Source organism: Phascolarctos cinereus, unplaced genomic scaffold, assembly GCF_003287225.1.
Source record: "Phascolarctos cinereus isolate Bilbo 61053 unplaced genomic scaffold, phaCin_HiC Scaffold_726;HRSCAF=1367, whole genome shotgun sequence".
Classification (NCBI taxonomy): domain Eukaryota; kingdom Metazoa; phylum Chordata; class Mammalia; order Diprotodontia; family Phascolarctidae; genus Phascolarctos; species Phascolarctos cinereus.
In genome coordinates, this window is record NW_027556098.1 from 316,014,503 (window position 1) to 316,035,621 (window position 21,119).

General features: G+C 44.1%; 1 protein-coding gene across 6 annotated transcripts in view; it reads left to right on the forward strand.

Annotated features, from left to right (window-relative positions):
* Window positions 1-21,119, forward strand: part of SLCO2B1 (solute carrier organic anion transporter family member 2B1) — a 94,851-nt gene that overhangs the window by 55,722 nt on the left and 18,010 nt on the right. For all 6 annotated transcript variants that reach the window (XM_020989555.2, XM_078156914.1, XM_020989554.2 and 3 more), the window contains 3 exons: window positions 2,575-2,680; window positions 10,195-10,549; window positions 18,440-18,605. In XM_020989555.2, the coding sequence (XP_020845214.1) occupies window positions 2,575-2,680; window positions 10,195-10,549; window positions 18,440-18,605 (627 nt within the window). The remainder of the gene's footprint in view (window positions 1-2,574; window positions 2,681-10,194; window positions 10,550-18,439; window positions 18,606-21,119) is intronic.

Here is a 21,119-nt window from a genome sequence, read left to right on the forward strand (position 1 = left end):
TCCATCTTCTGGAGATAGGTTTTAAAAATGTGACTTTGTCATAAGGTCTCTTTGCATTCAGATCAGTTTTAATCGGCAGCTCCCTTCTCTTCTCCTTATTTGAATTGTTTCTGCTTAAGAACTTCCCACCCTTCTTGGTCTAGTTTCTACAAAATAAGAAACCACCGGCCTCTTCCTATGCCTTCTCTGAGCTCTCTGAAATCTGCTTTCCAAAAATCTATGGTGCATGTCAGAGTAGGCACCACTTTCATTTTCTTGATAATGAACTCTATAATGGAAAAATCACTTGCCCCTGAGGGTTCCTGTCTTTCCCACTTCAGCATTTAGTTCCTCCTTATTGTTCAGGACCAGGTCTGAGAGAGCAGCTCCTCTGGTCTCTTCCTTAATATTTTGAATAATGATTTCATTGAAGCAAGTTACAAATTTATCAACTGTTTAAATTTTGACAAAGAAAATGCCAGCTAGGTGGCACAGTGGATAAAGCACCAGGCCTAGTGTCAGAAAGACCTGAATTCAAATCCAGCCTCAAACACATACTAGCTGTATGACCCTGGGCAAGTCCCTTAACCCTGTTTTCTTCAGTTTTCTCATCTGTAAAATGAGCTGGAGAAGGAAATGGCAAGCCACTCCAGTATTTTTGTCAAGAAAACCCTAAATGGAGGGGCAGCTAGGTGGCTCAGTGGGTAGAGCTCCAGCCTTGGAGTCAAGAGGGCCTGAATTGAAATCTAACCTCAGACACTTGACACTTACTAGCTGTGTGACCCTGGGCAAGTCACTTAACCCCGATTGCCTCACCAAAAAGCAAAAAAACAAACAAACAAAATGAAAAAAGAAAACAAATGGGGCCGAAAAGAGTCAGACAATTCAAAGATGACTGAATAACAACAACTGAAATTATATAATGAAAAAAGTGCTTCGGGGCCTTGTTTTTCATTCTCCTTTTAACCTTAAACAGCACCTTGGCAGCTTCACCCATCCTCCTTTCTCTTCTGTTACTAACCTTGTCTTATCAATTTGCCTTGTGACCTACCTTTACCTCCTCTTTTAATTTAAATCTTTCTCCTTGTCCTTCAGTTTCTCAGTCCTTCCAAATTTTCCCTCCTCAAATATTAACACTGGGATCCTTCACAGCTCCCAAGTCCTCTGCTTCACATTCATAGTCCCTTCCTCTCATTCTTCATCTCAAAGCCTTCTCCTGTTCCATCTTATACACAACCATACCCTACAGAAGCCAGAAGTAGACTCAGACCAAAACCAGGTCAAAAGGATTGCCCAGTTTGACCACAGTTTAACCTTTAGAAGGTTCCTTTACTTTTCCAAGCTTTTGAGAAATTGAGGTAGCAACCCCTGAAGCCTCTGATATAAGGAAAGGGGTCATGTTTTTCCATTGTTTCAGTCATGTTTGACTTTTCATGACCCTATTTGTGGTTTTCTTGACAAAAATACTGGAGTGGTTTGCCATTTCCTTCTCCAGCTCATTTTACAGATGAAGTAACTGAGGCAAAGAGGGTTAAGTGACTTATTTATTCAGGATCACACAAACAGTAAGTGTCTGAGGCTGGATTTGAACTCTAGAAGATGAGTCTTCCTAACTTCAGGTCCAGTACTTTATCTACTGTGTCACCTAGCTGCCCTAAGTAGCCTATTCCAGGTTGAATTATTTTGGTTTTTAAGGTGCTGAATACCAATTTGAATTTCCTCTTCTTTGTCCTGATTTGGGTGAGGGGATAGTTGAATACCTGCCCTACTATCAGAAGGCTTTCTGATTGGCTGAGAATGGGACTGGATCATAGACGGAGCAAATGAGCCTTCTCCAGTACACTCAGGTGATTGAATCCCAAATGAACAGGGTAGTGTTCTGGGACAGATCCAAGGGTGTGCTGGAACCAGCTCTAACTAGCTTGGGAGAGCTGATTGTTAAGTTTTCGGTCATGGCTTGATTTATTACTTCATTGATTGTCTCAACTTACGAAAGTATTAATAATGAAGGTTAGACTTAAAAGTTGGTGTGCATATTTCCTCATCACCCCAGCCCCAGTTGTTAAACATTTGCCAACACACCCTGTGTTTCTCTTTAGACTTAACCTTAGCTGAAGTGCAGTAGAAAGCTCAGGGAATGAAAGTCATCACCAGACTGGAGGCCTGATGACTAATGATAATAATAACTGGCATTTCTGTAGCACTTTATAGCTTCAAAGTGCTTTCATTCATTGTCTCATTTGAGTCTCACAACACCTCTGAATAGGACCATTCTCTGGTGGGAGCTGCATGGTCCTGGCTTACTGAGAATAGTGATGGGACAATCAAGGCCTTAACGATGGTGGTGGTGGTGGTGGTGTGGGGTGGTGGTGGTGGTGATGATGAATGTGCTATAACCACCTTAGAATGAAAGCAGTGCCACAGGAGATGATGAAAAGTTTGCTGCCTGTCCTTGTTGTTACCGTCCCATTTGCACCATCCCTTCCATTCCCTCATGCTCCATCCCCTTTGAAAACATGGCCAGCCCCAGATGGAGAATGCTAAAGGAAAAGTACCCGGCACTCCCCTTGACAATCCCTTTATGCTTCTTTATAGGGAGAGAGCTCTCTCAACAAGCAGGGGACAAGGAACTCCCCAGAGAAAGAAAAGGATGGAGAGGCTCAGATTGCCCCAGACCTTACTGTGATACAGTTCATCAAAAGTAAGTATCCCTGCAATGATCCAAGACAATTCCAAAAGACTCAGGATGGAAAATGCCATCCACACCCAGAGAAAGAGCTGTGGAGTCTGAATGCAGAGCAAAACAGACTATTTTCTTTTTTGTTGTTGGTTTTTCTTTCTCGTGGTTTTTCCCTTTGGTTCTGATTCTTCTTTCACAACATGACTAATGTGGAAATATGTCTAATATAACTGTACATGTATAGCCTATATCAGATTGCATGCTGTCTTGGAGAAGGGGGAGGGAGGGGGGAAAATTTTAAACTCAAAATCTCATTAAAGCGAATGTTGAAAACTAAAAATAAATTTATTAATTTTTTTAAAAAGTAAGTATCCCTTTTGCCCATCAGGGATCAGTCAGATTCAGATGCCAGCTCTGGCAAAGGGAAATAGAGATGACTGGACAACATAGAATGGTGGAATGGGAAGAGGTGGGGAACACAGTCACAAAAACAAAGAACAAATGGGCAGTAGCCAATCAAACCATTGATTCTAAAGAGTGGTGGCTCCCAACCTTTTCCAATATGAGACATCATTCTGAAAGCCAGATCTGGCAGAGCCTCACATGGTAAGAGTGGCTCTGTTGGTGCATCTAGTGATCACAAAAGTTCACGATGATATAAAGCCATGCTTTGGAAAGAACTGTCCTTTTATCTTCCTCACAAGAACATCTAGATATCTTTTAAAAAGAGTAATACACAACAGTATGTTGAATTTATTGCATACTTTTTTTTTGGTAAAGCAACCGATATATAAAGGAGATTCATGATTTCACATATAACCCGCTTTTTCTATTCTACTTTGTAAATGGAAATGTTTCTCTCTCTCTTTCTGTCTCTGTCTCTCTCTTGAAATTCATCATTTTGTCCACTGTACAATGCTGCCTCTATACTGGAAGAATCATTTTACCATGACTCACCAGAAGTGAGTAGTAATAATTCAGTTGGACAAGTCTTTTGTGGCCCAATAATAACTAACATTTATATAGCACCTATTATGTGTCAGGCATTGTGCTAAGCTCATTTTATAATTATTTTCTTATTTGATCCTCACAACAACCATGGGGAGGTAGGTGCTATTATTACCTCCATTTTACACATGAAGAAACTGAGGTAAGCAGAGGTTGGCTTGCCCAGGGTCATGCAGCTAGTGTCTGAGGCTGGATTTGAACTCAGAACTTCCTGACTCCATGCTCAGCACTCTATTCATTGCACCCTGGGAGAATAAGAAAGAAAACTTTTAAAAGGTGATTTAAAAAAAACATATGTGTAAGACATAGTGATGTTTGTTTACTTCTGTTTTCATGGCCCCTTTGTAATACCTCCCTGACCCCCAAAGGTCCATGTCCTACATCTTTACCTCTTCCTTCTCCCTGATCCTCCATGTCCAGTGCATTGCAAAGTCCTATCTATCTGACATCCACAATATCTCTCAAATCTCTCTCCTCGTTTGCCCTCCCTGTTGCCAACCACTTCATCTGGGCTACTGTAAGAGCTCCCCCACTAGTCTCTCTACCTCCAGTGTCTCCTTTCTCCAACCCATCCTTCAAACTGCTGACAAAATAATCTTTCTATGGAACAGGTCTAAATAATTCCATTCCCTTGCTCAATAACCTTCATTGGCTTCTCATTGCCCCAAGGATAAGATACAGACTGTTGAATGGAGAGTTAGCTATGCGCAGCCTTGTGCTGGACTCTGTGAAGGATATAGGGGAAAATGGTAAGGCAAGGTGGTTTAATGAAAAGATATGGAAGACTGAGGTTCCAGCTCTTCCTTAGCCAGTAACTTGCCCTATGGACTTGGCCAATTCATCTTCCCTTTTTGGCCTTCAGTTTCCTCCCCTGTAAGTGAGAGAACTGGATTGGATGGTTCCTATTAGGGCCCTTCCAGCTCTGATGCTCTTTGTTCTATAGTCTACCTTTCAAATTCCCCAGAAGATCCTTCTAGCTTTGATTTTCTGTGACTTGTGTTGGTTATGAGGCCTCCTTGGGTGCCAACATTCTATGTTCTTTTTTGGTGTGTGAGGCAGTTGGGGTTAAGTGACTTGCCCTGAGTCCCACAGCTAGTAAGTATCAAGTGTCTGAGGCCAGATTTGAACACAGGTCCTCCTGACTCCAGGGCTGGTGCTCTATCCACTGTGCCACCTAGCTGCCCCAACAATGGGGCACAACACAGCTATGTTTTAAGGCCACACGCAGCTCAGACATTGTGTTATTTATTCTGTTTTCTCCTAGCTCTTATATGTGCCATGTTCTTGAGTCCCCTTCTGGCTCTGACATGTCTATATTCTAGAGTTCCTGATTTCAAGTGGCTCCCAGTTTGGGAGTAGTTAAAACTTAGATATAAGAAACCATCAGAGGCTAGTTGAAACCAATGCCAGGCTATGTATACACTGTAATCTGAGGATGGTATTATGTAGATGGTACGGTTGAGTGTTGACCTTTGAGTCAGGAAGACTTGAGTTCAAATGTGACCTCAGATACTTTTTACCTGTGAGACTCTGGGCAAGTCACTTCTTTCAGACTCAGTTTCCTCATCCATAAAATAGGAATAAAAATAGCACCTAAACCACAGGATTGCTGTGAAGGTCATATGAAATAACACTTGTAAAGCACTCTGCCAACCTAAAATGATGTGTAAATGCTAGCAGATGGACGCCTATGAGGCTACATATGGAATGGTGCTTAGAAGCAAAAGGATGCATTGCTGGACCTTGGAGACCATAGGAATCTTGATGACCAGAAGAAATGATTACTTTGAAACAATAACACGCTTATTAATCACAACAGGGGCAAAAAGCCAGAGAGAAGCTGGGGTCAGTAGCTGAAATTGGTTCTTTGAGCCAATGCCCTCAGCCAAATTGTGTTTTGTGGTTTCTCTTTCCACATGCAAGTCATGGAGGCCAAAGTATCCCTGACCACAAGGTCTTTTGTCCAGTGGACCAGTGTTACCATTGACTCTAGGCTTCAGCTGAGTCTCAGGGGCCTTGAGCACCCCTTCTATGGACTGGGGAGATAGATGGAGGAGGAAGACCTGACTCTGCCCTCAGGCAGCCTCTAGTCTGAGGAAAACATGTGCCTACTACTGTTAAGGACTCCTGGTGTGAGGGTGAGGCCCAGCTCATAACCTCAATGAGCCCTCAGTCTAGGATGGGGGGAACATACAATCCCTGACCTCAGATATGCTCTAGTCTGGTGGGGAGATATAGCCCCTGAACCCAGATAACCTACAAGTCTACTTGGGATCTGCCATGCACATACATTTTGTAAGATTACTTACAATATGATTCCAATTAAGTACGGATTCAAATCTCATAGGGAAGACTGAGTCTACAGTGAAAAGAAGGGAAGGGATCTGAACAAGGTAGGGTTAATCCAAGAGGCTTCTTGGAGAAGGTGACTTTGGAAAACTTAGCCAGTTGCTTTGCAGACTCCCATGTGCAGGGAAAAGACTCAGTCCTGAGTGTCAGGAGCCCTGGGTTCTAAGCTCAACTCTGTCACAAGTTCTCTCTGTTGCATGAAGCATTTCTAGGCAGCTTGCCTCATGAGCTTGGTTAGGTCATTTCCCTGCTCTGCCCTTTAGTTTCCTTCCGGCAAATGAGGAAGTTAGTGATTAATGCTGTATAGGAGGCCCCTTCCAGCTTGCTTTCTATGTGCTAACATTTTATGTGCTAAAGTTTCTTCTTGCTCTGATGTTTCGTGCCACCCCTCCCCCTCAGCTATTCCAATTTGTGAGACAAGAATGTTACAGATGATCTCCAAGTTCCCTCCCAGTTCTGACTATTTACAACTGTGCTGTCTGTTTGTACGGCTAAGGGTGTAAGGCCAGGAAGGGACAGAGTGTTTGGGATGAGGAACACTGAGGGGGGGAATTCCATACTCATCCATCTACTTTATAATAGGGGACTGTTTGTATTTATTTTCTTGGCTCCATGGGAGACAACTCCCTGGCCTGACTTCCTGGCTGGTCACTTAGAGGCAGGCCATATGGTCTTCCAGTTGGAGTAGTATTCTCTTCTGATGATGGTAATTCATGGTGGAGGCAGTGGGAGACTAGGTCAGACTCACTTAGAGAACATCACATGTCCTTAGCTGTGGGAAGAAGGTAACCTTCCCTCATTCTACCAGGGTCCTATTAATGGTCATGGTCCATATTCCTGCCTTCACTTGTCATCAGCTTCAAACCATCCCAGCTGCTTCACCCTTGCAGAGCTTCTCTAGAAAACACCATTTCCCAGCATAATTCAGTCACTCTCTTCAGAGCTGAACAACCCGGAATTGACACATGTGAAGTAAATCTTGTTGCAGACAGAGCCAAGTACTTCATGTTCTGCCATCATGGAACCATGTAATGCCAGGGCTGTAAGGGACCTCAGATCATAGGGTAGAGGATGTCAGAGCTAGGAGGAACCTTAAAAAATAGGACATAGAATCTTAGCACTAGGCGAGAAATTGGCAACTTAAAACAGATTCACCAAATATCCCAAATTCAACAAAGCAGTTGACAAAGGTTCTCATACTATCCTTCTGGACAAGATAAGGCATGGGCTAGACAGTAGTACAGTTAGATGTATTCATAACTGACTGAATAACCAGACCCTAGAAGTAGGCAGAGGACCATAGCTTTAGAGCCAGAAAGTACCTCCAAATTCATTTCATCCATCCTCCCCCTCATTTTACAGGCGAGGTTCCTAAGGTCTGGAGAAGTTAAAGGATTTGCTTAAGGTCACACAGGTAGGAAGTGCCAAAGTGCCCTGATTCTAAATATAGTGTTCTTTCTAGCCTCTAATGAGTTGGAGTGAAGAGAGAAAGAGAGAGCAACAGAGATAGAGAATGAGAGAAAGAGAAAGAAACAGAATGAGAGAAACAGGAGAGGAGAGGAAAGGTGAGGAGAGGAGAGGTAAGGAGAGGAGAGGTAAGGAGAGGAGAGGTAAGGAGAGGAGAAAAGAGGAGAGGAGAGATAAGGAGAGGGGAGGGGAGGGGAGGGAAAAGGAAGGGAAGAGAGAGAGAGATTTTCTATGGTCTATTCTCAAACCCTCAGCCCTGGGTGTTCAACATTTTGACCAAGGATTTGGATAGAGGCATAGATAATATGCTTGCATGATTCGCAGATGAAACAAAGCTTTGAGGGATAGTTTACACATAGGATAAAAGAGTCAGCACCTGAAGAAATATAGATAAGCTAGAATTGTGGCTTAAATCTTAAAAGGATTAAAGTTGTTCTGCTTGACCCAAGAGAAAAGAACTAGGAGAAATGAAGTTCTGCCTAAGGAAAAACTCTAGCAATTAGAGCTAACAGTGAAATGAGCTGCCTTGGGATCTAGGCATGCCTCTTCACTCTAGGTCTTCAAGTGGTGGTTGAATGACCACTCACTGGGGATGTCACAGAGAGGGTTTATGTACAGGCGCAGGTGGGACTAGATGACCTCTGAGGTCCCACGCAGCTCTGAGATTCTATTTTTCTGAACCACAGAACATAAAATATCAGATCTCAAAGGCACAATAGAACAAAGAATATCAGTATGTTGCCTCCCCCGTTGGACTAAACTTTTTTTTTAATTTTTAGGCAATTGGGGTTAAGTGACTCGCCCAGGGTCACACAGCTAGTAAGTGGCAAGTGTTTGGTCTGAGGTCAGATTCAAACTCAGGTCCTCCTGACTTCAGGGCTGGTTTTGTAGCCACTGAACCACCTAACTGCCCCTTGGACTGAACTTCTTGAGGACAGGGATTCCCTTTTGCCCTCTGCCTTTCTTTGTATCCTTAGCATTTAGCACAGTGCTTTGCACACAGTAGTTGCTCAACAAATGCATACTGTCTGACTGAGAGTTGGAAGGGACCTTAGAACACAGAATTCTGTCTAAACTGTGTATCCCTAGTGTCTTTGTAATAGGTACTTAATACATATTTGCTTAGTGAATGAATATATGTTCTAAGGGCCCTTCCACCCCTACCATTCTATGGCATTTTCTAAGATTCCTCCCAGTTCTAACATCTATTTTTCTTCCTTATCCTCCTACTAGACTCCAATCTAAACTTTTGTGTCTCAGTTGAATGCCCAGTATGGTACTTTAGGCCCTAATACTTACCAATGTTTGTCAAAGAAGTGGATGAATCCCATGTTCTAAAGACCCTTTTAGTTTTAGTTCCAACATTCTTTTTTCTTCTAGTAGGGATGTCTTGTGTTCCACATTCTAAAGTTCCTTCTGGCTGTAAGATTATTTGTTCTTAAGTCCCTTCTAGTACTGCTCATCTATTTTCTGACTTCCCTTCCAGCTCTTACAGTCGATGTTCTATCTTCTAAATAACACTAGGGAATAGCTGTCCTTCATCCTTGAAGAGGACCAAAACAACATCACAAGGGTGAGGTCAACGAACAGTGGCTGATCAGACCAATACAAGCTCTGAAGGCTCTACCATTTGGGGTAGAGATGTCTCTAAGTTTGCGTACCTCACGTTTCTTTTGAGCTACTGTAATTCTGCTTCACTCTTAGGGCACAGTGCCTTCTTTAATGCAGGCACACCATACTGGGTGGTCCTGTGCCAGTGTCTCCAATGTCTCACAATTGATTCCGAAGTTCTTCAGAGAGACCTTTAGAGTGTCCTTGTAGGGACTAGGGAATAGTTCATGGTAGACGCCGAATGATGAGCCCAAGCAATAAGGGCTAGAGGAAGTAGGAATGGAGGTAGGCTGGAATCAGAGAAGGCTTCTTAGTGGATAGCAGGCTGGAGCTAGGCCTTGAAGGATGAATGGAATTAGAGGAAGCAAATCAGAGGAAAGAGAGAGAGAGCATTTGCCTCCAGCTGACCCTTCCAGACATTATACATTATTCCCCTTCATGCTCCTGACATTCCAGCATAACTGGCAGGTGTGCTATTCTTTGAGCTGGACGTTCTACTTCCTGTCTTTGTATCCTGGAATGCACTCACTTCTCGCCTCTTCCAATCAGAACCCTTGGCTTCTCCTAAGGCTCCCCTCAGGTACTGTCTGACTGAGAGTTGGAAGGGACCTTAGAACACAGAATTCTGTCTAAACTGTGTATCCCTAGTGTCTTTGTAATAGGTACTTAATACATATTTGCTTAGTGAATGAATATATGTTCTAAGGGCCCTTCCACCCCTACCATTCTATGGCATTTTCTAAGATTCCCCCCAGTTCTAACATCTATTTTTCTTCCTTATCCTCCTACTAGACTCCAATCTAAACTTTTGTGTCTCAGTTGAATGCCCAGTATGGTACTTTAGGCCCTAATACTTACCAATGTTTGTCAAAGAAGTGGATGAATCCCATGTTCTAAAGACCCTTTTAGTTTTAGTTCCAACATTCTTTTTTCTTCTAGTAGGGATGTCTTGTGTTCCACATTCTAAAGTTCCTTCTGGCTGTAAGATTATTTGTTCTTAAGTCCCTTCTAATACTGCTCATCTATTTTCTGACGTCCCTTCCTCATACTGTCCATGCAGGAATGACTCTGATCTGATCTTCTCTTTCTCTCCCTGACAGTCTTCCCCCAAGTGCTACTACGGAATCTGCGCCACCCCATCTTCCTCCTTGTGGTCCTGGCCCAGGTCAACATGTCCTCCATGGTGGCTGGGATGGCCACCTTTCTGCCTAAGTTCCTGGAGCGCCAGTTCTCTGTCACAGCCTCCTTCGCCAACCTGCTCATTGGTAGTATCAGCATTCCTGCAGCCATAGTGGGCATCATGACCGGGGGAATCCTGGTTCATCGCCTCCACTTGGGCCCCACACGCTGTGCAGCTGTTGGTATCACAGGGGGCCTCATCTGTGTAGTATTTGGTCTGCCACTCTTCTTCATGGGCTGCCCCACCCACCCTATCGCCAATGTCTACGGGCCCAGGTGAGTAAGAAAAGAGATCTTTGGCATAGGCCAAGGTGGTAATCCATGAAGCAGGAAATGAGGAGCCCCACAAGATGTTACTTGCCCTCAAAATCTCTCCACTAGTCCTAGCCTTCTACTAGATCTGAAATTTCTCCAATTAGAGAATCCCTTTTGTAGTTCAGTCATTTCAGTCACATGCAACTTTTCATGACCCCATTTTGGGGTTTTCTTGGCAAAGATACTAGAATGATTTGTCATTTCCTTCTCCAAGAGAATCCCTAGTTTAGGCCATAAAAGAAGGGATATTGTCTCCAGAAGGCATCCATGAAAACATATACCAAGGGGTAGTAAATGTTTGTCAATACCATTACACCGTTATGGTAGAGACAAGTTAAAATTAGCTACAACCAGATAAGCAAATACTATTCTTCTAATGACAGATTCTGACTAGGTTGGGAGCTTTGAGAGAGTGAGTAGAGGTTTACAAGTGTTCCTTACCTGGGAAAGGAAAGAGAGCCTTGGTGATGGTGGTGGCGGCCTCTCCTCTATCCCTCTCTTATTCAAATACTAGCAGGGATCACTGTCATCCATATCACTGAGTGATCACTTTGTAAAATCCAGAGAACTTGCCCTGAAAGTACAAGAAACAGTACTTAGAGAATATTAGGGGTAGAAGGGACCATAATATTCAACTGTTATTTATTAAGTGCCTACTGTGTGCAGAGCCCTGTGCTGGGTATGAGGGAGATACAAAGTTTAGTCCATTACTAACCTAGTGATCAGGGGAAGCCTCCTGGAGGAGGTAACATGTGAGTTATATTTTTAAGAGATAGATGATACATAGTGAGAGGGTGTTCTAAGATAGTATGGGTGAAGGCAGTGAGGCTAGAACTCCCAGAAGGTGATGGGGATGGGGTGGGGGGAAAGGGAGGGAAAGATGGGAGTCAAAGAAAGTCATCCAGTTTGACTAGAGCACAGAGCACATAGACGTGAGGCTAGAAAGATAGCTAAAGTATGGAGACCTTGAATCCCAGGCCTCCATCCATAGGGATTTGAATGAATACTAGATTTCATCATTAGAATTGAGTTTGAATTCCAGTCCTGCCACCTGTGTGGTTTAAGCAAGTCATTTAACCTTTTTGTGCCTCAGTTTCCTCATCTGTAAAATGAGGGGACAGGACAAACTAGCCTCCAGGGTCCCTTTCAGCTCTAAATTTATTATCTTATCAAAAGCTTGATCTTATGATTGTAACTTGGTACACAAGAGCAGAGGAGTGACTGTAACCAGATCTCTGCATAAAGATTAGTCTGGTTGTGTGTGTAGCATGAAAGGGGGGAAAAAAGAGTGGATGTTCAGAGGGGAGCTTAGAGGCTCTTGCATTAGTCCAAGGGCTGATCAGGGCCAAGATCGGGGGTGGGGGCAGAGTCAGAATAAAAAGGAGAGGACAAATGCAAAAGGAATTGCCAGCGTAGAATTAATGGGACTTGCTGACTGAGAGACAGAGGAGAAGCAAAAAACAACAAACAGCCCCAAGATTTCATATACGGGCCATTCACATCCGTGAACGGTGATGGCACAGGCAGAAATGAGAGAGAAGGTGGACCGTTAGAACAGAGAACATGCCATAGGCAGAAGAGGCATTCAGCACTCTGCCTCCTAGCTTCCTTCAAATCCCTGTAAGAAGTCTTTCCTGGTCCCCTGAATGCTGGCACCTTCCCTCTGAGAGTATTTCCAATTTGTCCTGAATCTATCTTGTTTGTACCTGTTTGCATGTGGTTCCCCTCCCCCTATTAGTCTGAGCCCTCTTGAGAGTAGGAACTATTTGGGGCATTTTTTTAGCCTCTTAAATGCTAGCTGACTGACAGAGAGGAAGCCCTAGGTAAATGGGCTTCAGCTCCACTTGGGGCTATGAAATCTCCACTGAAACTCCCCACTTAGAAAAGGAGAAAAGCTTTTGTGTGGCAGGAGAAGTAGTATTCTAGATTTGGGGATTGGGTCAGGACACTGGTCTCAACGCTCCCCTCCAATCGTACCAGAGTGAGAACTCGGAGTTTAAAGGCCTTGGGCCTGATCATGCTGAGGGGCTCTTGTTCCTAAGGGAGCAGGAAGAGATCACCGCCAGCCCCCCGTCCCACCCCAGCCTTCTGCTTCACCACAGAGGACCAAGTTGTCCCTTCTATTTCACCATTTCCAGGCAACTTAATCCTCAGCAACCTCCCTTCCACCCTTCCTCCCCTTCCCCTCCCACTACTTTGTCTCCAGTATATCTTCTAGGGCACTTGAAAGTTGTTGAGACAGCTGGTGAAGTTATTAACATTTCTGTCTTCTCCAGAAAGATTCCATATCCCTTGGGGGCCCCCTTTGTTGGCTCACATTTGACTCTGATATCAGAACAGAATTTCCCAAACATCCCTGACCCTGACCCTAGAATCAAGGAATGCCAAAACTTCAAAGAACCTTGGAACACAGAACATAAAAGCAGTAAGAGGCCTTAGAACATAGAATATAGAATATTAGAGCTAAGAAGGACCTTGGAATATAGAACATAAAATGTCAGAGTTGAAAAACCCCTAGAACATAGATTATCAGTGCTAGGAGTTTTATAGAAGAGCATGGAATGTTAGAACATATAAAGAGAATTAGTGATAACCTCAGGGATCTTCTCGTCCAGTTGCCTAATTTTACAGAAAGGAGGGCAAGTGACTGACCCAAGGTCATACTTATGGTCCCCTTTGGCCTTTACAATTCTCTGGCTGCTTTTCAGGCTCTGTCCCCACCCACTGTCATCCTTCCTCCCTTCAGTGTGCCCCTAATCAAGAGTTTGGAACCCTGATAAAAATAGAATTACTGTTGTTCATTTTCAGTCATGTCTGACTCTTTTTCACCCATTTGGGGTCTTCTTGGCAAAGATACTGGTGTGGTTTGCCATGTACTTCTCCAGCTTATTTTACAGATGAGGAAACTGAGACAAACAGGATTAAGTGACTTGCCCAGGGTCACACAGCTAGTAAGTGTCTGAGGCATAATTTGAACTCAGGTCTTCCTGACTCCAGGCTCAGCATTCTGTCCACTGCTCCACCTAGCTGCCCAAAGTACTGTACATAGAAATAGAAGCCCCAGCCTGGCTCCTTCCCCTTAGGATCTTCATTCTACTGTTTTCTCCTTCTACCCTAACCAGTCAAGTATTTGGACTAATTGTGGATCTATTGTGTGTTAAGCCCAATTCTCTAATACTGGTCCAGTGGGAGGTGCTCATGACTGAGAGGAGGGAGGCAGGTATGACCCTTGCCCTCCAGGATTCTCTAGTCTTAGATGAGAAACACGGCCTCTGAACTTGAGGACCAACCCTCTCACCCCTGCGCCTCCCTCCCCCAGTCCCAGGGAGGACACAGGACATAAAATTACTTTAAATGTTAAGTATTTTGTCTTCCCTTATTTTGTGTAAGTTTTAGTTTTCATATTTGTTCAACATCCCCTTCTGGAACCCTCCAAGAGGCTCTTCTTTCTCTATTGACCAGTACTGGACTTCCCCTTCCCTCTCTTTCACAGAAAATATCCCTTCTGCAGGCAAAGATAGTGTTCATTAGGCTTCCTCTCTGTATCCAGTGGTGCCAAAGCTGAGAACGTCAGTCCATCCACATGTGTTGACTGACTGACTGTGACACCTATCCCCAGACTCCTCCAGGGATGTGTCAGTTTCCTCCCCTGCCTTTGGATATCCTGGACTCTATATATCCTTAGGGACTACCACAACCCATAAGGATGATGTGTATGACCACGGATCAGAGAATTTTGAAGTAAAAAAATACTTTATAGATCATTTAGTCTAAGCCCCTCATTTTTCAGAGGAAACTGAGGCCCAGAGAAAAGATGAGATTTATTTGCCTAGGTTCACAGGGAGCATTACCAAGATAAAACCCTCACTCCTCTAGCCCCAAAGCCAGTTTCACCCCATTTCATTGCACTTCCTCTCTCATTGGAAGCCAGATTCTCAAGTCCTTGGCCCCGCTTTTGGAAGCCCTGGCAAAGTTTGCTCTGGAAAACTCCCCTTCGCTGGGCAGCATCCCCTTGTCCAATGCCACCTGGCTCTGGTCCCACTACACAGAAAGTGGCAGCCAAGTTTTTCCAGCCTCTGCTCCCACCCCTTGTGTCAGACATGCCAAGACAGTTTTAGACACATCAACAGTTTTTGTTTTGTTTTGTTTTTTTCTCAAGGGAAAGAAGGCTCTGTGCTAGGATTTTTGGTCTCTACCTTCCCTACTTCCTCCCCTATATGAGTGTCATAACAACAGGATGGTAGTAGTTCACCTCCACTTTGACCCCAGGACCTGGCTTGACCCCATCTGCCCTCCCAGGACGCCTGTCACTTGGGAAGGACAAAAGACACTGAATTTGGAGACCAGAACCAGGGTTTTAATCTCTGGATTTCCTGCTTCTTATCCATGTGACTTTAGACAAACATCTCTAAACCTCTATTTTCTTGTCTGGAAAATGGGGTACACTAAGACTTGCATGACACTTTTCAAAGAATGACTGTACTTTGTGAACATTGAGGTTCTGTAGGAATCAGAGATACGATCAGAACTGGGATGAACAGAGGGTGGCCAGGGTTTGCTCCAGGTGTTGGACATCTGGTCAGGGCCACTGCCCACTCAATTGGCCTGCTCCCTCACACCACCCCGAAGTCCCATGGCCATTGTACTCCTCCCCTTCCCTACCTGGCCTGGGGACCTATAACCTCCATCAGCATGGAACTGGAGCAGGAGGAGGAGAAGACAGTATAGAAGGCAGCCCTCAACAGCTGTCCTCCTCAGTCTCTCTCTCTTCCTCTCCTCTCCATTTCCACTGGGCCTTCTGGAGCTCTCATCTATTGTTAACAAATTCCCCTTCATCTCATATGCCTTCTATCTTCTTGTGCTCATTGAAGCCTTCTTCTGAAGCCCCCACACTCTTGGCACCTTCTCCAAAGCTAGCTGCTCTTTCATTTTCAAACCCCTGACACCAGGCCAGGAGGAGGAGTTGACATAAGCCTCACTTGCCATTCCAGAGTCTCCCACTGCCATCAACAGTCAACAATCCCTCTAAATCTTTCCTCCTTTAAAGCTCTCGCTGTCATGTCTGGGACCTTGTAGCCATCGCCTATGACCTGCAGGTTACCTATTCTCTTCTCCAACAAGTTCAGCACCTGGCTCATGGTTTCTCTTCTCCAGTCTCCACCTTCTTCAGATGCCCTGGCCTCCTGGTTCCTCAACCTTCTCAGTTCCCATAACCTCTGTCTCTATTCTACCTCAACCTAGGAATGGCATCTTTAGCCTCCACCTCCCAATTTGGCTCAACTGAATTTTCCTCAGGTGCCAAAAATCATCATCATTCATTGCCCATCATCCATTATCACCCTCATCATCATCCCAACTTCCTGTACTTGTTTGTTGCTTGGCCCCCTCCCTCTTTTACCCCACAGATCACTGGCCATCTTGGAGAATCTGGGTTTCCCAACCTGGCCTCTACCTAGCCCTCATCCCAAACTCTTTGAGTTCCTCAGAATTTCTGGGAGTTTCAGAGTTGGAAGTCACCTTAGGAACTCATCTAACCCCTACCTCAAGCATGACTCTCCTTTGCAACATCCCCAACAACAGCCAGTCACCTAGCCAGTGCTTGAACACTACCTCATGAGGTAGCCTATTATAGTTTTGAACTACAAGTTTTTCCTTCTCTTGGGCTAGAATGTGCTTCCCTGTAACTTCTACTCACTGTTCCCAGCTCTTCTCTGTGGGACAAGAAGAACAAGAATAATCACTCTTTAAATCATGACTGATCTTTGAGTACTTGAATACCATACCAAGCCTTTGAGAGACAGAGGTTGTATCTCCTCTTCCACCTCCTCCTCTTCCTCCTTTTTCTTGTCCTTCTTTGTCTCTTCCTCTTCCTCCTCCTCCTCCTCCTTCCTTCCCTATGACCCTGAGCATTGGGGCCAGTCTATAACAGGGGCTTCATAAAGTATTTAAATAACTCCCATGGCAGAAAGTTCAAAACCTTATGAAGGAGCTTGTCCCACTGGGAGACAATTCTAAATGTTAGGAAGTTCTTCCTTATAAGAAGCAGAAATCTGCCACCTTATACTTCTGTCCCTATGATAGAGATTTTGCTTACCTGCCTTCCCTCCAGCCCCAGGGCTTCCTCCCACCCTCATTACCATCCAGATTCCCCAGTGACATACATACTCCTCCTTTCTCTTCTGCCCCTCTATGTATTTGCCTTCTAAACCACCTCCTCCAGGAAGTTTTCCTTGATTAACCTTACTAGCTTTACTTATTCCTTCACTGAGCATTCCTTCAGAGCTTGTAGATTATTTATGTTGTATTCTCTCCTTCATTTTTTTTCTATTTTACATCCATGTCCTGGGTGCAGTTCTTACCTCTCCTTCAGATCCTGGACTCAAATGAGGAATTCACTGAGGACAGGGGCTGTTTCTCACCAGTTCTCAAACTCAGAGCTACTTTGGGGGCAGAATCTCATCATCTCTGACTAGGGAATCTCTGAAAACAGAAATCCCATCTGTCTTTCAAACCAGAAGCTCCCTGAGGGCAGGGGCTATGCCTTCCACCTCAGCCCAGAGATTCCCTGATGGCAGAGACATGCCTCCTCCCTCCCTTGCTCCCTCACAGTACCTACCCTAGAACTGTGCCCACAAAGGGCTCACCTGGTCCTCCAGTATACAGACTCTAATTATGCCTCATGCTGGATCCCTCAGTGAGTTTCCAGGAGCCTCAGGGGGTCAGGAGACCTGAGTTCTAGCCAAACCTCAACTCAATTCAATAAGTATTAAGCATCTCTTGTATGTCAGGTATTGTGCTAGCCACACACAAAGACCCACTGCCAAGATCCCCTAAACCAGTCATTTACTTCAAAAGACTTAAATTCTACTGCATCCTTGACATTGTCTCTCAGTCATTAACTTCCTATGAAATGAACGGCTTATACTAGATCATCTCTAAGAGACAGTGGGTTGGGGTGTAGTGGAAAGAACACTTGACTTGGAGTCAGGAGAGATTGGGGTTCAGTTCCTGTATTTGACATTAGCAAGGCTGCATGATCCTGGGCAAGTCACTTAACATCTTCAAGTTTCAGTTTCCTTACCTGTAAAATAGAGATACTATATGAAGTACTTACCTCACAAAACTGTTCTGATGATTCAGTGAGATCTTGTATGTATGATATGCTCTGCAAATCTTAAAGTCCCTTATAAATGTCACTTATTTAATTAGTATCATTTAAGGTCCCTTCTAGCTCTGACATTTTATGACCCAGGGCAAAGGCATTTAACCTTTTGGGGCCTCAATTGCTTCATCTGTAAAAACCCTAGAGAAATTTGTATCTGAGAAGGTTGTTGCAGCTATGGCAGTTTGAGCTGCAGAGTAGCTGGCTCTAGCTCGGCGTGGCTGGTACATATCATCTCAGCAAGGAGTGGCTTTCAATTATGGAGCTAAGCAGAGAGTTATTTTGATGGGGGACATGCAAAAAGATCCACTTGGCCATCCAGGATTCAAAATTATTAAAAAATGATGATACCTTCCCCAAGTTGGGGGCTGCTCTGGCTGCTTCCTAAAGGGGGTGATTGTATCTCAGTTAAATGTTGCATCTCCTTCGGCTCCAAGCACAGGACTCTGTAACTGTTAGTAACTTGACAGAATACAATGCCAATACCAATAATATTATTCTCAGCGTTAATTGAATACTGAATCCCCATTTTTATAGTTGAGTCTAGAAAAAGTATCAGGATTCCTGAGGTTATTACTCTTTGGGAAACATCATGATTGGTTTAGGACAGATAGAAAGACATTGGTGGGAGGGGAGGGAGCAGTTACCATGAGGGAAAAGCTGATTGGGTGACCTTGTTTTCTTCCCAGCTCTCTTCTTGAAAAAGAAGACTTCCTAAACTGTACCCAGAAGTGTTCCTGCTCCAAGAGTGACTTCAACCCTGTGTGTGACACCTGGAACCGCACTGAGTACCTCACCCCCTGTCAGGCTGGCTGCACAGGGATGAAGGGGGATCCAGGTGCAGGTCAAGTCTCAGTGAGTCCCTTTAATGATCTCTCCTTCTTCCATTCTCACCTTCAATGCTAACAGCTGAGTCAGGGGGAGGCCTTGGGATGGGGGTGGGGGAGTAGAGTTCATTCACAGAATCTTAGAATTAGGAGAGACCTCAGAGGTCACCTAGTCCACCACATAGCTGAACAGAATGACAAGTGCTCAGCCAACCTTTTCTTGAAGACCTCCAATCCTGGGGGTCTTCCACTACCAGTCGAGGTGGCCTAGTCCACTTTGGAACAGCTCTCATTTTTCATGCTATTCCTAATATCAAAGCTGATCCTTCTTCCACTATTTCCAGCAACCACCGCACCCAGATCTGCCTTAGAAGGCAAGATAGAACAAACCTAATTCTTCTTCCATATTTGAGATCTTCAAATACTTACAGACGGCTATCATGTCCCCCTAAGACTCCTCTTCTGCAGGTTAACTATCCTTAGTTCTTTCAGCGGAGCCATGTATGATGATCAGAGCTGGCATGAATAGAGGGGCTTGCTGACATCTGCTCTGAAGGTCCTTTGCCATCCTTGCTGTCCGTCTCTGGATGCTTATCTCCAGTTTATCAGTGCCCTTTCTAAAATGTGGTCCCCAGAACTGAACGTAGCACTGCAGGTCTGGCCAGCCAGGGCAGAGGACAGCAGGGACCATCATCTCCCTAGCACAGTTCACTATGCTCCTTAGAGCAACTCAAGAACTCCTCAGCTTTCATGGCTTCCATATAGCTGCTGGCTCTCATCAAGCTTGCCATCCACTAAAACTCTCAGCTGTTTTTAGACTAATGCTCACTAGCCAGGTCTCCCCCATCTTATATTTTATCAAGTTGGTTTTCCAAGCCCAAGTGTATGACTTTACAATCAATCCTATTGCATTTCATCTCATTACCCAACTTTCTAGCCCTTTGAGAGCTCTTTGGATCCTGACTTGTCATCAAGTTCTAGGTACCCCTCCCCCAGCAGTGATTGTGTCATCTGGCAACTGAATAAGTATGCTGTTTGTGTCTGCATCCAAGTCATTGATAAAAATGTTAAACAGCACAGGGGCAACCACTGATCCCTGAGGCATTCCACTAGAGACCTCTTTCCAAAGTTAAATAGAACTATCAGTGACTGCTCTTTGAATATTGTCATGGAACCCATTCTAAATCCTCCTAATTGTGTTATCACATAGCCAAAGTCTCTCCATTTTCTCTACAAGGATAACTTATGAGGCTTTGTCCAATGTTGTACTGAAGTTTAGGTAAACTATACCAATGGCATTCCCTGAGAACTCAGTCAAAAGAAGAAAAAAAATAGAGGTTAGTCTAGCATGATCTATTACAAATGAAGTCGTACTATTTCTTTGTGATCTAGAGATTTACTAAACATCCTTTTAATATATAAAACATTCTAGAATTTTTCTATGAATTAAAGTCAAACTGACTGGCCTATAGTTTTCAGACTCTGTTGTGTACTTCCTTTCTTTTTTTTTTAATTGGCAACATTGTTTTCTTCTCTGGTTACAGAATTTGGCCCTTTTCAGTCTTGCCATTTGTTGCAGTTAAGATGTTAAAGTTGATAAACATTTATGAATAATGCTCCTACTGTGCCAGGTGCTGGGATACTTTGATATTTTGGTTTTACAAAGAAAGGAAAATTCAGTCTCCACCCTCAAGGAGCTCATAGTCTAATAATTAAGTTATTTGTCCAGAGTTACATAGCGAGTAAGTCTGGGAGCAGAATTCCGAGCCAGATTTCTGGGACCCAAGTGCAAGAATCTTCACCTTCTACCATAGCTATTTTTAAAATATTCAAATTGCTATAGTGTATCTAAGCCTAACTTCTGGGAAACCTCCAGGAGGCATTGTAGTTAACCTAGGACACTTCTTCAGAGATTTTTAGCTACATTCTATCTGAATCTTGAGGCAGCATGTTAGGATGGAAAAACTATAGACTTTAGCATCAGAAGACTGGTCCAAATGCAGCCTCTGGCACTTATTGTCTGTATTACTTTGGGCAAATCATGTGACTTTTCTGACCTCAGCTTCCTCAACTGTAAAAAGAGGGAGATCAGACTAGTTATGCTCAAGACTAATTGGACTAGATTGGACCAGATGGGGCCCTCTGGCTTTAGACTCTAGAATCTCTTCATGTTGTGGTGGCCACATTGTATGTAAGCAATTACAGGATTGAAATATACTGTTTCATTGTTCTGACAGAGAACAATAAACCGTTTCTTTGTTTACAGAGAGGCAGAATTTGCCGAGGATGTGTTTCAGAATAGCCAGGAACTGACCTTGACTGGTTCTCATACTGTCCAGTCCAGGAGAGGTCATTCCTGGTTTGTCTCCAAGAGAAGATCCAAGGATGATGGGACTTAGAATAGGGAGAGCCTGGAGACATTGACTACTTTAGGGATTATTCATCACTCTGCGTGTGTGTGTGTGTGTGTGTGTGTGTGTGTGTGTGTGTGTGTGTGTGTGTGTGTGTGTGTGTGTGTATCAACCCCTTAGGCAGTCTGGTG